The following is a 15,900-nucleotide window of genomic DNA, read 5'->3' on the forward strand; positions in this document are numbered from 1 at the left end:
ACATAAGAAATCAAAACCTCCAAAGACCAGCCTGAACGCATTGCATAGTGATTGACAGGGACACGTGATCCTCTCTGAAAAAAATACGTTCTGTCGACTTCGTGTTATTTTTTTCCCCCTAATGTTTCGTCTTTAACCAAAGTTTAATATCAATCCAACGAAAGTACGTCTTGAAAATGAGCAGAGTAACTTATTATTAATTACGTAACGCGACGTTCACCCAATGGAGCGTCTAAGAAGTGGTCACGTGACTGACTGCTCCAGGAAGTGAACTGCTTAATATTCATGAGCTTCAGCAGGATTGGTGTGGGTCGCTCGTTGAACGCGATTTATCTTCATGGCTGCTCGTTTAGGTAGAAAATGCGTCGCTACATTCGCGTCTTGTTCGTTTGCACATTACTCGTCTTCTGCTCGCTCTTGTACACATTTAGTCAACTGGTGTCGTCGCTGGAGAGCGCCAGTCCTCAGGCGCGAGCACACCGGACACGCGCAGCACATTCAGGCCTCGGTGACAGGTACACAAACAGCACTCACACATTACACGACACGAAACTGTACCCGGATATCAAAAATAACTGTACACACACAAACACACTATACAGGATACACTTCTATATGATTTCCACATTAAATTCCAGATCAATGCTCTCCTAATACACGCAGCAGTTTACATCTGACTGACTGACGTATTAAACCAGTTTTGTGTGGCGTTGTTGTGTTTACATTATTTGTAATGTTTTCACTGCTGGAGGAGTTCTTTTCATTTTGTCTTTTCTCAGGTTATGTGGTTTTAATAATTCTCTATTACGTTTGTTTATTGTATGTGTTATGTGAAAATGCACAATGTTCTTGACAAGTTTCAGATCATTCGGCTCGGGAGGGCTCAGGTGTGTTTATGTGGGGCGTGTTTGTCTCCCATCAGGTGTCATTCAGGGTCCGTCACTCACTGGAACTCCTATGGGATGCCTTCTGCTGTTTGCGGACAGAACTGCTTTATGGAGTCGGCTGTTAGGTAGGCCGTGTTGACCTGACCCTCGGCCTAGAGACTAGATTCAAGGTCTCTTGAGTCTGTGGGATTCAGTGTTTCGCCTTCACATAATAAAGTGCAAAGTTGCTCAACAAACCACATTGCAAAATCGAGCTTCCTAACAGGTTCTTCTTCCCCCCACCTCCTCCACAGACGCCCAGTTTTAGTGATCTGTGTAATACATCATACACTCACCATTGGTGTTCTTTACCCGTGTTGTGTGCAGGTACACTGTTCCAGTGCCCGGGGTCCGTGAGCAGGACCGTCAGGAGCCCGTCAGACTGGCTGTGGTGGCGTGCGGTACCCGTCTGGAGGAAACGCTCACCATGCTGAAATCTGCCGTCCTGTTCAGCTGCAGAAAGCTTCACTTTAATATTTTCGCAGAAGATGAGCTGCACGTCGGCTTCAGACAGGCAGTAAGCGTCATTCTGGTTATATTTCTGCATGTTGAAGTTCACATCTCTGAAATCTCGTCTCTGCACAGCTGGAGTCGTGGCCGGAGAAATTCCGCTCCAAGTTTAACTACAGCACGCATCCCATCACCTTTCCCAGCGAGAACGCCAGAGAGTGGAGAAAACTTTTCAAACCGTGCGCTTCACAAAGACTCTTTCTTCCTGTGAGTAACAACATCTTCTAGACCCGGAGAAGAGATGACTTAAAAAGTCCAAACTGAAGTCTGGAGTCCAAACTTTTTGGTGTGACCGTTCAGTCACTTTGAAGTTGAGCTTTGAACGCTTCATGTGTTACTCTCTTAAAATGCTACCGTAAAGTTTAAGAAGTGTGTGAATCGTTTGATTTGCGTTTTATTCAGCTGATCCTGAAGGACGTCGACTCTCTGCTGTACGTGGACACAGATATCCTGTTCCTGCGGCCGGTGGAGGACATCTGGAAGTTTCTCTCAGGGTTTAACAGCAGTCACGTGGCTGCGATGGCGCCGGAGCACGAGGAGCCGCGGATCGGCTGGTACAATCGTTTCGCTCGACACCCGTACTACGGACGGACCGGAGTAAACTCGGGCGTCATGCTGATGAACCTGACACGAATCCGAGCCAAACACTTTAAGGTATTAAAAAGGTGTGATTTGTGCATGCTGATTCTTCGCGTGACTTTGGATTTCAGATCAGAAGTGAGCGACACCTTAAATTCACAATATATGTGTGATGATAGTCAGTTAAAGGGAGACTTCGCCCAAAAATGAAATCATCATTTACTTACCGTCAAGTTGTTCCAAATCTGTATAAAAGTCTTTGTTCTGATGATTACAGAGAAATGATACACTTATAACCAGACAGATTTTGACCCCCATTGACTCCCATAGTAGGTAAAAATACAAGTGCCCCAGAACTGTTTGCTGTCCTACATTCTTCAAAAATCTTCTTTCGTGTTCAACAGAACAAAAAAATGATAAAGTAATTTTTCCTACTATGGGAGTCAATGGGGGGCAAAATCTGTTTGGGTTATAAGCATTCATCCAAATATATTTTGTATTTATACAGATTTGTAACAACTCAAAAGTGAGTAAAAGATGATGACAGAATTTTCATTTTTGGGTGAACTATCCCTTTAAACAACACTTTAAAGATCAAAGTGATATATTTCATTTTTTATATTCTGTAAAGCCATTTCTGAGAAAATCTATGATTAGTGTCAGAAGATGATTTGAAATTTGTATCGCGCAGCCTTACCAGCAGGTGTCACTGTTGGACTTTGTCATATTTCCACATAAATCTACAGGTTCATCATTCATCAGTCATATCGAAGTCAAATATGTATTTAAGACACACACACAAATGAGACGCTTCACTTTAAATCTGTTGGGCAGAAAGTCAGTGGTGGTGTTGTTTGACTAAACGTTTGAGCGTCAATCAAGCGTGTCTGTTTTGATCAGAATGACATGACAGCCGTGAACCTGAAGTGGGCCGACCTGTTGATGCCTCTGCTACACAAATATAAACTCAACATCACCTGGGGTGATCAAGACCTGCTTAACATCATATTTCATCATAATCCAGGTACTGACAGATGTACAATGAAGTGATATAGAGCGGTGCAGTAATGCTTAAAGTTGATCAAATCAGATTCATTTATATTCAAATGTATTTAAAAACTGAAAATTATGAACACGTTTCGCATTCTTTCTGGGACAAGAAAGCATCACTTTCTCTGTGTTGCGAGTCTCTCTGACTGTACACTTTGGAAGTATTAAAATGATTTAGTTTGTGCAGATCATCTGCATTTGTGATATTTCAATAATTTTGAAATATCATGCAGTTGATATTTTACATGGCTATAAAACACTGCTGTCACACTACTAACTAATTACTGAAGTATGTACTAATTCTGAAGTATGCATACTGCTCATAATTTTGTTGTTTAAATCACTTTTTAACTTTTCAGAATGAGTGTGCAATACTGTATCCCACAATGCAGTGCGGTCAATCTTAATGAACCGAATCAAATCCTTTTGCATTTGCAGAGAGTCTGTTTGTGTTCCCGTGCCAATGGAATTACCGTCCGGATCACTGCATATACGGCAGTAACTGCAACGACGCCGAACAGCATGGCGTTTACATTCTCCATGGAAACCGTGGGGTTTACCATGACGACAAGCAACCTGTATTCAGAGCCATTTACGATGTTATTCAGAAGGTATGTTTTTATAACTTTTACATTTTTGGTGAAATCATTGTCAAACATGTCTGCTTTTATTTTTAACATAAAGTTTTTTTAAGATTTCTATGGTCGATCCGAATCAAGCATTCCGGAGAGCCGTGTACTAATGTTAGATAATTTTAGTTAGGTCGTGTCTCCTGATGTTGGTGTTTAATGTCACGGCGGTGAGATTTCATTAGGCAGGTTTTTCTATCTAATTAGACTCTGTTAATTTGAGAAGGTTCCTCTGGGTGCCCGCTGACACACGAAGCCTCGTTGTTTTGTGATCAGACACCTGTCCAGGTGCTCTTATGGGCTCTTGTTGGCTCAACGCCTCCATTCTCAGAGCAACACTGCGTCTGCTGGAGCCAAATGCTGGAATGATCTCAGATGTCCTGTTGGATCCGGTCCGTTTGCTTTCGTTGGTCTTCATCTCCACACCCGGACCATTTTAGCTCCAGTTATTTTGGCCAATCCGACTGCCAGCTTTGGAATGTCACAGTTCGTCTGCTGGGTTTCTGGGAGTTGTTTTGCTGTAGTTAACACTCACAGATGAAACAGACCTACTGGTAACTCAGCTGAGATGTGTTGCGCTCACGACTGAGATCAGAGCATCGTGATGTGACGTAGAAGTGAGAAATAGATAACTGATCTGTTTTTTGGCCTGGGTGGAGGTTCACAACATTGAGCGTACAGCTCTCTCTGTGTGTGGTGTTAACCTCTGTTGTGTAGTCAGTGTGTGTATTGTGGTCATTATGGCCACTGTTTCTCATATCACAGGAAGTGCTGTGGACCATTAGCTAAATGAGAGCTGCCATTAGCGCAGGCCCATGATTCAGATGTGTCTCATCGCGTCTGTACGCCCACAGAGTACACATCCAAACCCACATACACTTCACATCCAGACCCACAACACACACACAGAGTTCATACACATGCACGCACACACACACACACGCACACACACACACACACACACACAGAGTTCACATCCAGACCCACAACACACACACACACACATCAGACCCACAACACACACACACACGCGCACACGGCGCACACACACTCACACACACACACACACACACATAGACAGACGTCATCAATTTGTTGATTCATGATTCATGTTTTTTAGCTTTGTCTGTTTAGAATTTGTTTTGTGTGTTATATGTTTATGTGAAGTTTTTGTACGGTCATCTTGGCCAGGACTCCCTGGAAGAAGAGATTTATTTTAATCTCAACGGGACCTTCCTGGAAAAATAAAGGTTAAAAAATACAGTAAATGTCACAATGCAAAATATCTTAAAAACTGTTTTTTATGCAGTATTACAATACACAATAATTTCTCTTGATTTTTTTTGGTGAAATATAGAGACAGAGTTTTATTAGATTCACACAATCTGTATTATTGTTGTCATATCTGTTTGTCATCCTGTTCTTAACGCACATATATTTTTCATGACATCATCATGAACACACACGCACACACTGATGTCCGATGGTCCCTGCAGATGCATTTTATAGCTTGAGTTTGGCTGCCAGTAAAAGGTCTTGGCATTACCGCCCAAACGCCACAAAAGATCAGTAAAATCTTTAGTACCTCTGCTGCATTTGGACGAGTAGTGTACAGCTCATTTTCTCATAAATAAACACGGAGATCTGAGCCCATCACGACCTGACGTGCACTCCATAAAGTCAGTGCACATTTTAATGACCTCATACTGGGTCCACATAAACGCATATCAGGGCTTTGATACGCTCATATTTACTGCGCTGCCCGTGAAACCGTACACACATTCATGAATGTGTGTGAGCCGTAATGAGACGCTACTGAGAACGAGAGCTAATGGGCTGTTTTTAGACAGGAAGTGATGTTTATCTGACTCAGATCTGTTCTGATTTCTAGTATCCGTTCGGAGAAGATGCAGTCCACGGTTTACTGCGCCCCTTGGAGGAGAAGCTACGGGACGCCGGACACACGTACTGCGGAAGAGTCTGGCACATCTTCACCAAACAATTGCAAGAAAGTGTGAGAGAGCTACAGAAAGACAAAATCAGATGAGTCCTGAAACCCAATCGGTGTCTTTGCATGTTCTCAGGAGTGGTAAAATCACTGCGATGGATCACAAACCGACAATCGTTCAACACGAAAATGTTATTGTGATCATTTTAGATCACAGTGGATACACGTCACAGTTTGTTTCTGAAGCTCGGGAGAGTTGGGAGAGCGACACAAAAGTCATGGGTTTGATTCCAGGAGGACGCACGTACTGATAAAAATAATAGATTGAATGCAGTGTTGCTTTGGATAAAAGCGTCTGCCAAATGCATAAATGTACGTGTTAATTCATCACATCGAGGCTGCGTTTGATTAGCAGAAAGCTTAGAGATATATTATAGTATATTTAAAATGACAGATTTATGATCAACGACAAACACGTGTCCTAACCGCGCACTAGTCTTTTTCATACGGGAAAACAGAAGAAAAATATTAATGACATCCTGCGCTACACAAAGTTTTTACATAAAACAGGTTTCCCTTGACTATGATGTAACCATGACAAAGAACTGGACCAATGAGATTTCACGGTGGGTTTCTGAATGAGACGCTCAATCGTTTTATTGTGTCACGGCTGGTTAGGATGCAGCGTGACGGGTACAGATGATAATATATGCGAAAATGACAGAAAATATATTTTATTGAACAGATATTACACACGGAAAGATACAGAATTAATGATCACATGTGAATATTTGAATGTGATAAATGTTTAGATTTTGAATGATGTTTTTGTTTGTCTCAGGCATGTTTCTGACAGGTTACAGGTGATGCACCTGTTTATTGCCAAATGCTCTTTTCATTCAGGTCATGTTCACATGTTAATTTATGTTTTTTAGGACTGTCAAAAGATTAATCGCGATTAATCGCATCCAGAATAAAAGTTTGTGTTTACATAACATATGTCTGTGTACTGTGCATATTAATTTTGTATTAATAAATACAAACACATACACAAGTATACATATTTAGGAAATATTTACATGTATTTATTTATATTTACCAATAATTGAAATTATATATAAATGTTTATTAATATTTCGATTTTTCTTAAACATATGCATGGATGTGTATGTGTTAATAAATACAAAATTATTATGCACAGTAAACAGATAAATATTATGTAAACACAAACTTGTATTCTGGATGCGATTAATCTTTTGACAGCCCTAGTTTTTTTTAACAGTTTTTGGTATAAAGGGGTTTGTTATATCATTACGGTGCTATATCTGTTTTGTAAATGAGAGTTTTAACACATTCGTTTTAAAAATGAAACGCAAAATATAAAATCTTTTTAAAATCACTGCAGTTTAGTCATCATCGTGACTCAAATGTCAGACTTTTTTGTATCAAGAATGATATAATTCCAGTATATTTTTGTAATAAACGTTTTTGAGTTTCTCTTCGGTCTCATTTGACTTTGTCTGAATAGAGTTTGTCACCTGTGAGCGATGTAATGTGATTCAAATGGAGAAGATCTGATCTGCGTCCCGTCAGATCAATACTAGACTGCGGTTAATTGTTATAAATGGCTTGACTAATGAAATGTAAGCGCTCGCTAATGTGCTAATTGAGAAAGCAGAAATAACAGAGATGGAGCAGACGCAATCACTGATATCAAACTTGAAATGTTCTTTCCTTTCAATCACACCGGCTCTCTTTCTGGATGTTCCAATAATGTGTTTTATACATCTGTGTCGCTGTCCTTCTGAAACCTGGAATATCAGAATTCTCAGTTTTTCAGGAAATGGAAAAACACTACTTTTTAGATGATTCAAAACTGTGTTGTCAAAGTTGACAAGCAGTGATAGAAGGTTTCAGAAGGACAGCAGAGATATGTAACTTTGTTCAGGTGAAGAATGAAAGGAAATCTGGGATGGCATGAAAGTGAGTAAATTGTGAGAGAATTTTTATTTTTTGTTGAACTGTTTCTCATAAAACCTTAGTAACTCCATGGGCATAACAGTTCTAGAGTCAGTTTCTTGGTCTCTAGTTTGTGCTTTAAATAGCATTTGTATATTGAGACTAAACTTTACATATTTAGCCCACAGAGACACCGACCGACATGCAAATGAAGTCAAATCTACACACATTAGGGATGTAACGATTCACTCAGCTCGCGATGCGTTTCACGATACGATTTATTCACGATTTATGTGTACAAAATGAGTTGAGACAAATTAGAAATGAACAACTGGCCTTTTATTATTTCTCAAAAGCAACACATTTCTAAAATAAAAATATATGTTATGTCAAATAACAAAACTTGACTGCAATTTGAAAACAAATCCCAAATTAAAAAAAATGTAATGACACCAAAGTTTCTTTAATATAAACAAACTAGGACTTTTCTTGGATTTTTTACTAAGAATTATCAGCATATAGCCACGTTTTCTAAGTTTGCGGTAAACACAGCGACCCCTGCTGTTCAAAACATGTATTGCGATTCAAATAACATCTCAACCGGTTTATAATCGATGTTGAACTCACGAATCGTTACATCCCAGACAGACATCATTCTAGCTGTTGCTGCTTTAAGCGCCCGTGTTTATGGTAATAAAGCCTGTTTTTATGACCTCTTATCATGTGTAACATATACAACCTTTTAAAATTCAAAAAATGATCACTGGATGGGGTTTTTAGCGTGAGATTCATATAGAGCTTCCGTTCTCCATTGTGTGTGAATCTGTCCCGCTGATGTCTGTATTTTTCTAGAATTGTTCAAGCGGAGCTATCATGCTATGTCATGCATTCTGACTTCTTTACACGTGCTGTCCACTCATGCTTAACAGGGTCAACTTGTTAAAAAACGAGTTGCACGTATGACCTAGTGTTTCTGTGCTTGATACACTCCCCTAGCACTCCAACTTGTTTCGGAAAGTTTTTTCTAATTCTGGATCCCTGTGTCATCACAGGGATCCTATTCCTTTCATTGGCCATAAGCAAGGCGAAGGCAAAAGAGCCCGCCCACGAGCGAGACCCGCTTACCGTCAAGATGGGCTGCGCTGCAGCTCGTGACTCTTGCGATAGTGAAGTTCAGGTGTGTCTGTTCGTTCACGGCATTTCAGTGATGGATGTTATATAAACGCTGGATTTGGAGATGGTTTGAAACTGATAGATGGCGCGGTCCCAGCGCTAAAAGATGCCGGACATGAAGTGCACGCGGTAAGTCAAACTAAGTCATACGTCTGTGTTTTGTTGGCAATCGGCGTGCACGTGCATAATGTAGAAAACATGAAGGGATTAATGTGATGATGCGTTGTGTGCTCGTGCTGTACTTCCATCCCACTCTCCCGACTAGTCCCGCCTCTAGCAGCTCCTGTTTTTCCGGAAATAATCGTACAGCTGTATCTCTCTTTTATAAATGTGATCAAACTAAACACTCTTCGAAGATACGACGTATGCAGTACTACTGTGTGGGTACTCAAGATTAATATGAGATTGGCAGAAACTGCCTGTGATACGCCATCTTTAAGTTCTGGTTTACTGCGGCAAAATCCCTCCTGATTTCATCCTACAAAACTGTTTTGCCGTTCAGGCTTTCCTTCACTTGATGTGTTTTTTTTACCTGGAACACACGGTGCAGACCGGCGATGATGTTTGCCCTCCGGCTGCAGGGCCTCCAGCTTCAATCAATGAGTCACTGCTCTCAGAAAACAATCTCACCATTCAATATTTGCCCTCGCTGTTGTTGTATTCCAAAAGTATTCTTAAATAAGTTGAGGATGATTTATGAGCCCTTCGTTTTGATTAGAAATCATTTAAGGATGTTTGATCAATACCGTTGCTTTTGTTTGGATTGCTTTGGATTCCTTCATCGATCACCATTGATTTGAATGGTTTATCACTTTCATCAGCTTGTTTTTGGTATAATTATCATTAGATGTTAATATTTCATTACAAAGTCCTCATTTACTTTCTTAATACATAATAGTTGTCTTATTGTAAAACCATTCATCGTAGTTTTGAAATGTTCATTTTTTAATGCCGGTAGATCAGGCGTACAGTTGTAAAGCATCTTTCTGGTCTGTGTTTTTGGCTGTTTTTGATACAGTTACCCTGCTAATTTATACTGTATCATTTAGAAGGTTTTTAATGTACCTCATAATTATTCCATAAACCTGAAGGTATTCTGGTAATTTCTTTCATTTAGCCTTTTAGTAACCCACACGTGTCCCGATGGCGTCGTCTCATTACAAACGTCCTTCTGAGGGTTTTTCCAGGTGTTTGCCGCAGGGATGAGTTAATGAAGCAATTATTCATCTACAGAACATCACCTGATCTTCTCTTCTTGTGTTTTAAGGGTTTCAGTTGTGTGTCATCAGGCTGATTGATCCGGAGGGGGAAAACGTGAGAAAATACTCGTGTCCTCATCTGTCGTGTATATAAGACACGATACCAGATACACAGACCTCACGCAGAATTGAGTTTTAACGTTACAGATTCTGTTTTATTACAGTTCAGAAGCGGCGTGAACTTTAGATAGGCCTAATGACGTCAAACGTCTTGGATCAATCATTGATTCGAAACTTTCTCTGGGGAAAAGCGCAGCGTCCTATTTACATCGATTTAACAGAGCAGAGTTTGAAAACATTTCTCATTTAAAGTAGTCAAAAGTCTCTTGAATGAAAGAATCGCTCCCAGTTCTGTTCTCCACATGCGTGAGTTCAGGCTCCAGTAATGTGTTCTGCGGTCAGAAGCGTGCGGTCTGGTCTGATGATGAGTGTCTGGCTGGAGATGGAGAGCGCGCTAAAGCACCTCAGGAACGTCATTAGTCAAACATTCTTTTCATTCTTTTAGAGACGTATCATAGCTAATTTCCCCTCGACCCCACATCTCGCTTCAGTCGTCCTCCGCACAACCGCCAGCGTTATTTATGTCCGCTAGGACACGTCCTTGTGCTTTGGAAATATGTTCACTGGAGGCGATTAAAATAACATGATTACAGACGGAAGTGTTCATTTTCAGCAGTTTCTCCCTGGAAAAAAACATCTACAAAATGGTGACGTTTATTTGTCTGTGATAGAAATGATGACATGACATCTTTCAATAGGTTTTTAAGATTTCTGTCCTCGAGTCACACGATGTTATGATCATTTTTAGGGGAGTAACGGCATTGGCACAATATATCGCGATATAAAAAATAGAATATTCGTAATAGATTCGTGACAATTTTTTTACAAAATGATGTCTGTTTAATTCTGCCAATGTCAACATGTGTTTTGTTATCATTGTTACGGCATAATTCCGTTCTTTATTTAAACGTTATGTAAAACATGTGTTCAATCTATTACAGAGACAGACTTCAGATCAGTTTCATATTTGACTTTTCGTTACAAATACCGTGATACTATCATACCGTGAACCCGGTATCGTGTGCTGAACGTTTTTGAAACTCCCAGTACTCTTTCTTCCCTATAAAATGCATGGCTTTACGCTTGAAAGTCTTTATGGAGCGTCACTGATTCTATTTGTCTTCCCTTTGAGCATCTGCTGGATGGAGTGTGTCACAGATTCACCCGACGGCGAATCCATGCAAGACAGAGAGAGTTAATCAAATCCGAAATGGACCGCAGGCCTCTGGCACCGGAATGCTGGCGTTCCCATGGAGATAAAATCGCCTGTTTTAATTGAAACCTGCTCTCCGGTGACGGACAGCACTTAAACTTCCCTTTGCGGCGGTGAGAAATCGATGCTGTAGGATGTGTTTGTCACACGCCGGCGCGGGTTCGAGAGGAATCGGTGCATAATTGATTGTTAGTCAGGTGCAGGCAGAGATATTGTAATGACAGGTCATTTTTACCCATAATGCCTCTGAACCGTGTTGAAATTGATTCTCTTTACATTCTAAATACATTTTCCTGGGGTTTTTGTGGAGGATTCATAACATCCCGCAAGTCATTTTCTTGGTCTGTGAATTTACTTTTTCAACGTGAGAACTATCAAATTAAATTTGATAGCCTATGTGGTGCTTTTTCATTTTTTGCACTGTTGCAAAGTGGGTCTACAGAAAACAGATGAGAGACCAACAGTAAAAAAAAAACGAGCAAAAGAAAATGCATTTTGGCACAGAAAACATTATGGAAATTAGATTTACAGAAAAGACATTTTAGCACAAAACAGTTGATGTAAAATACAAAAGAGTATAGAAATAAGACAAAAAACGATATAGAATTATAAAATACAACAGAAAACGTTCACAGAACCTTGGCAAGCATTCTCTTAACGTTCTTTTGACGTTATCTAAAAAGTTCTTGAAGTGATGTTACAAGAGCTTTAATTAATGTCATGTGTCATTGCTAAATGTTCTAAAGTGTCATTCAAACATTGTTAGTGGATTGTCTATAGACGTAAAGAAATAACGTTATCATAATTGGAATGTTGGCAAACGTTCTTAGAACGTATTTTTGTTAGTTGGGATAAGATGTACATTATTTATCATAAAAGTATGTTTCCATAGTAAAATGGCTAATACTTTCTCATGTTGACGTTATCAGGTTTTGTATAAACAGGTTTAAGAACTGTTCTGATATCAGAGAGGAAAAATAAAAGGAAGTCAAATTAAGCGGCAGGAGTCATCAGATGATCAAATATGTGATGTTTGATGAGTCTGATCTCTGCACAAACCTTTGATCTGATTTGCAAACCCTTGTGCTGATAGATCAACAGCTGCTGAAAACACATCTAAAGCCTTTTTATTCATAGGGAAACTGTTAAAACGATTACTTCGCTTCTATTCACATGTTTTTTTTCTCCGAATGAGCTTCCAGCTGATCTGTTTTGACATTTTAACACACGTTGGATATATCCAGATATAAACAGGCAGTTTCAGCTGTGTATATATTACTTTGTTTGGATGATTTTGCAAGTCACACCATGAAACAAATTTATAGTGTTAATTTAACATTACGATTATAGGGAGCCAAGAACATAAAATGTGAAATGTTCCAGCAAATCAAACTTAAAAGAAAGTTCAGCGCTCAGATAAACGCCTCTCTGTTATTGGCTGTAAAAGAGCTTGTTTCTCAAGACGCCCGTCTCATCTCTAAAGTCATTAACATCCGAGAGCTCTTTCTGTGCTCTAATGAGTGACATTAAAGCAGAATGAGATGTCGTGTCCACAGTCAAGTGCTAGAAAATGAATCGGAGGAGATAGAAAAACCACATTTTTATTTATTTACTTGTTTGAACGTTTATTGACGTTATTATCAGTTTATTTCATATTGTGATTCCGTTATATTAATACTGGGGTATGTAGCCCAAAGCTGCTGTTGATATCAGAGGTTGTGCATCCAGTCAAGATTTAAGAGATTCAAGACGCTACTCAAGATTCAAGACACTAGTCAAGGCGCAAGACGCTAGATAAGGTGCAAGATGCTAGTCAAGACGCAAGATGCTATTCAAGGCACAAGACGCTAGTCAAGGTGCAAGACGCTAGTCAAGACGCAAAATGCTAGTCAAGACACAATATGCTAGTCAAGACGCAATATGCTTGTCAAGACGCAAGACGTTAGTCAATACGCTAGTCAAGACGCAATACACTAGTCAAGACGCAAGACGTTAGTCAATACGCTAGTCAAGACGCAATACGCTAGTCAAGACGCAATATGCTAGTCAAGACGTTAGTCAAGGCGCAAGTCACCAGGCAAGTCGCTAGTCAAGACGCAAGACGCTAGTCAAGGCGCAAGACGCTAGTCAAGGCGCAAGACGCTAGTCAAGGCGCCAGACGCTAGTCAAGATGCAAGACGCTAGTCAAGGCGCAAGACGCTAGTCAAGGCGCCAGATGCTAGTCAAGATGCAAGACGCTAGTCAAGGCGCCAGACGCTAGTCAAGACGCAAGTCAAACGCTACAGACAGATGTCAACATGGACGTCAGCAACTCAACAAAAATCAGTGAAAGTCATTTCATTTTTATGCATTGACGAACAAGTTTTGATACATTTTTATGTTTTATTTTTATTTAATTTCATAGATCTGTGTTGTATTCTGAATCTAAACAAATTTTAGTAAAGTGTCTTTAGTACTTAAAGGATAAGTTGACCAAAAAAAGAAAAATCTCTGTTAAATTCAAATGTGACGACAAGTTCACAACTTCAAATTTGATTGGTTCTTCTACTCATGATCAACATCCAATGAGATTTGAATGTCGCCATATTTGAATCTATATATTTGGAGTTTATTGTGTTCAGCTGAAGAAAGGAAGTCGTATTTTCATTTTTGGTGAACTATTCCTTTAAAAACAGTACAGAAAATAGCATGACAGCCCTTAACATACTACAACGTTCCCTTGCCGGGTAACTTGACAGCCAAGTGAAGTTACGTTCAGAAAAACTTATCTGATTAAAAACAAGACAAAAACACATCTCTTCCTGTTGTCGTTTCTCATCCAGATCAACACAGTATTTCTCCCACAAGGCTTTGCGTCATGTTTATTTAAAGAAACTGTCAGATGCTCGTTGAATATTCATGAGAATGTAAGCGACCCCCATTTACCATCCGTAAACAGACCCTCCAGTTTCTCTCCGACACGCGCCGCAGTAGTTCCTTATTCATGACCCGCTCCGGACCGTCTGAATTTAAATATAAAATGATAAAAAAATATGTGTGTGTCATGGTTTACCGCTACCGATGTTGACACACAAATCCATAATTATTCTTTTTATGCAATAAAGTGTCAATGACTAACTCCATTATTGCACCTGCACACAGGAATCTAACACACATTTTGTGTGTTTGGTGGTTGAAATATTCTTTGTAAAAGGAAAAATGTGTTTAGTAAAGTTTCACACTGTGTGTGTGTGTGAGTTTCTGTCTGTCGTCTGGAGGCTCTTCTCTGGTGATGAGGTTGGTCGCGGTTCAGGTGAAATCCCTCCAGCCTCCGGCGACCTCACACCGATAGATTATAAATGTTAGTAATACAATTTGGCCACAGGCGGTTTCACCTAAAATTGAAGTCTTGTCTTTGCTATTTACCCAATTTATAAAGCGGGCGACAGTGAGGTAACTAGCGGCGTCAGGTGGGAATAAATACATCCGCGCAGACCGGCTCGCTGAGAAACGATCTCATCACAGCTAATCTGAGTTTGGTTAAAACAAACCTGAAGTTTCTCAGGAGACGTCTCGGGAGAAATCATCTGCGTTTCTCTTCTGTTCTCCGTTTACACGTGTGCTTTTGTTCATCGTGACATTTCGTCGAACTCACCGAAGGAAATCTCGTAATGTCGCTTTTCTCCCGATTTCATTTGTGATCCAGAAACGCTCGGACTTCATCATCTCACCTGTGATTCCCCTGGAGAGAGAGAGAGTTTGTTCATGTGTACATGTTTTCTCATCGGTCCCTTCAGACTCGACGCTGAAGAGTTCAAAGCACTGGTGCGGGCGTCTTCTGGGGTCTCGTATGAAATCACACGTTCGTGATGAACTGACAGATCTCTCCTCTGAAATGTGTTCATGGTTTTAATCAGGGGAGCCACATTTTATCCAAAGAATTCAAGTTACAAGAACAGTTTCCCATCATGCCGGGTGCCTAAATGAGGAGATGAAAATGTTTGTCATTTTTATGTTGGTGTAAATCTCCTGCAGTTGTGTTTACAGCAGCAATGTTTTGTTTTAATTACACAACGTTCATTAACGATCTGTCATATTCAAAATATTTCTATTTAATGATCTTAATAAAGTCAGAGGTTGTGATATATCTGTGGACTCTCTCTCTCTCACAATAATCGCTGGCCAATTATTTTCAAAGCGCCGCATGAACAATAAACAGTGATAAAGGTTTTGTGTATCTGCTGCTCGGTGTATCAGCAATAAAAATATGAATTAAATGGTTCAAATTGACAGAAATGTCTGAATTAAACAACAGTGTCTTGATCTCAATACTCATCTTTTAGAAACAATACGATTTTTACAAAAATTCGGTCATCATTTACTCAACCAAAAATTCATCAATGTCATTGTTGTGATGAACACAGAGAAAGATATTTGGAAGAATGCTTGTAACCAAACAGTTCTTGGCCACCATTGACTGCCATAGTAAAATGACAATGGTAGTCAAAAGTGCCCCAGAACTGTTTGTTTTCCTACATTCTTCAAAATATCTTCTTTTGTGTACAACAGAACAAAGAAAATTACAAAGAAATTATTCCTACTGTGGCCGCAAAAA

The 15,900-nt window shown here is 39.8% G+C and overlaps 1 protein-coding gene across 3 annotated transcripts; it reads left to right on the forward strand.

The window, feature by feature from the left end:
* Positions 1-280: 280 nt before the first annotated feature.
* On the forward strand, positions 281-7,133 carry gxylt1a (glucoside xylosyltransferase 1a). 3 transcript variants are annotated; one of them, XM_057330436.1, is made up of 8 exons: positions 281-515; positions 923-1,012; positions 1,254-1,443; positions 1,512-1,643; positions 1,839-2,090; positions 2,916-3,039; positions 3,504-3,676; positions 5,586-7,133. In XM_057330436.1, the coding sequence occupies exons 1-8, from the start codon at positions 361-363 to the stop codon at positions 5,739-5,741; spliced, it is 1,272 nt and encodes a 423-aa protein (XP_057186419.1). In that variant the 5' UTR covers positions 281-360; the 3' UTR covers positions 5,742-7,133. The 3 variants fall into 3 exon arrangements, with proteins under 3 accessions (XP_057186419.1, XP_057186420.1, XP_057186422.1); XM_057330439.1 differs by having other exon boundaries at positions 406-515; positions 858-1,012; XM_057330437.1 differs by lacking the exon at positions 923-1,012.
* Positions 7,134-15,900: the final 8,767 nt, after the last annotated feature.

Source organism: Triplophysa rosa, linkage group LG3 (genome assembly GCF_024868665.1).
Source record: "Triplophysa rosa linkage group LG3, Trosa_1v2, whole genome shotgun sequence".
NCBI lineage: Eukaryota > Metazoa > Chordata > Actinopteri > Cypriniformes > Nemacheilidae > Triplophysa > Triplophysa rosa.

What these genes read in the sequence shown, in the direction of transcription:
- gxylt1a (XM_057330436.1), top strand. Translation starts at nt 361, where the DNA reads ATGCGTCGCTACATTCGCGTCTTGTTCGTTTGCACATTACTCGTCTTC. An exon ending in ACGTCGGCTTCAGACAGGCA is followed by an intron (nt 1,444 to 1,511) that starts GTAAGCGTCATT and finishes GTCTCTGCACAG; the next exon opens with CTGGAGTCGTGGCCGGAGAA. An exon ending in TTTACGATGTTATTCAGAAG is followed by an intron (nt 3,677 to 5,585) that starts GTATGTTTTTAT and finishes TCTGATTTCTAG; the next exon opens with TATCCGTTCGGAGAAGATGC.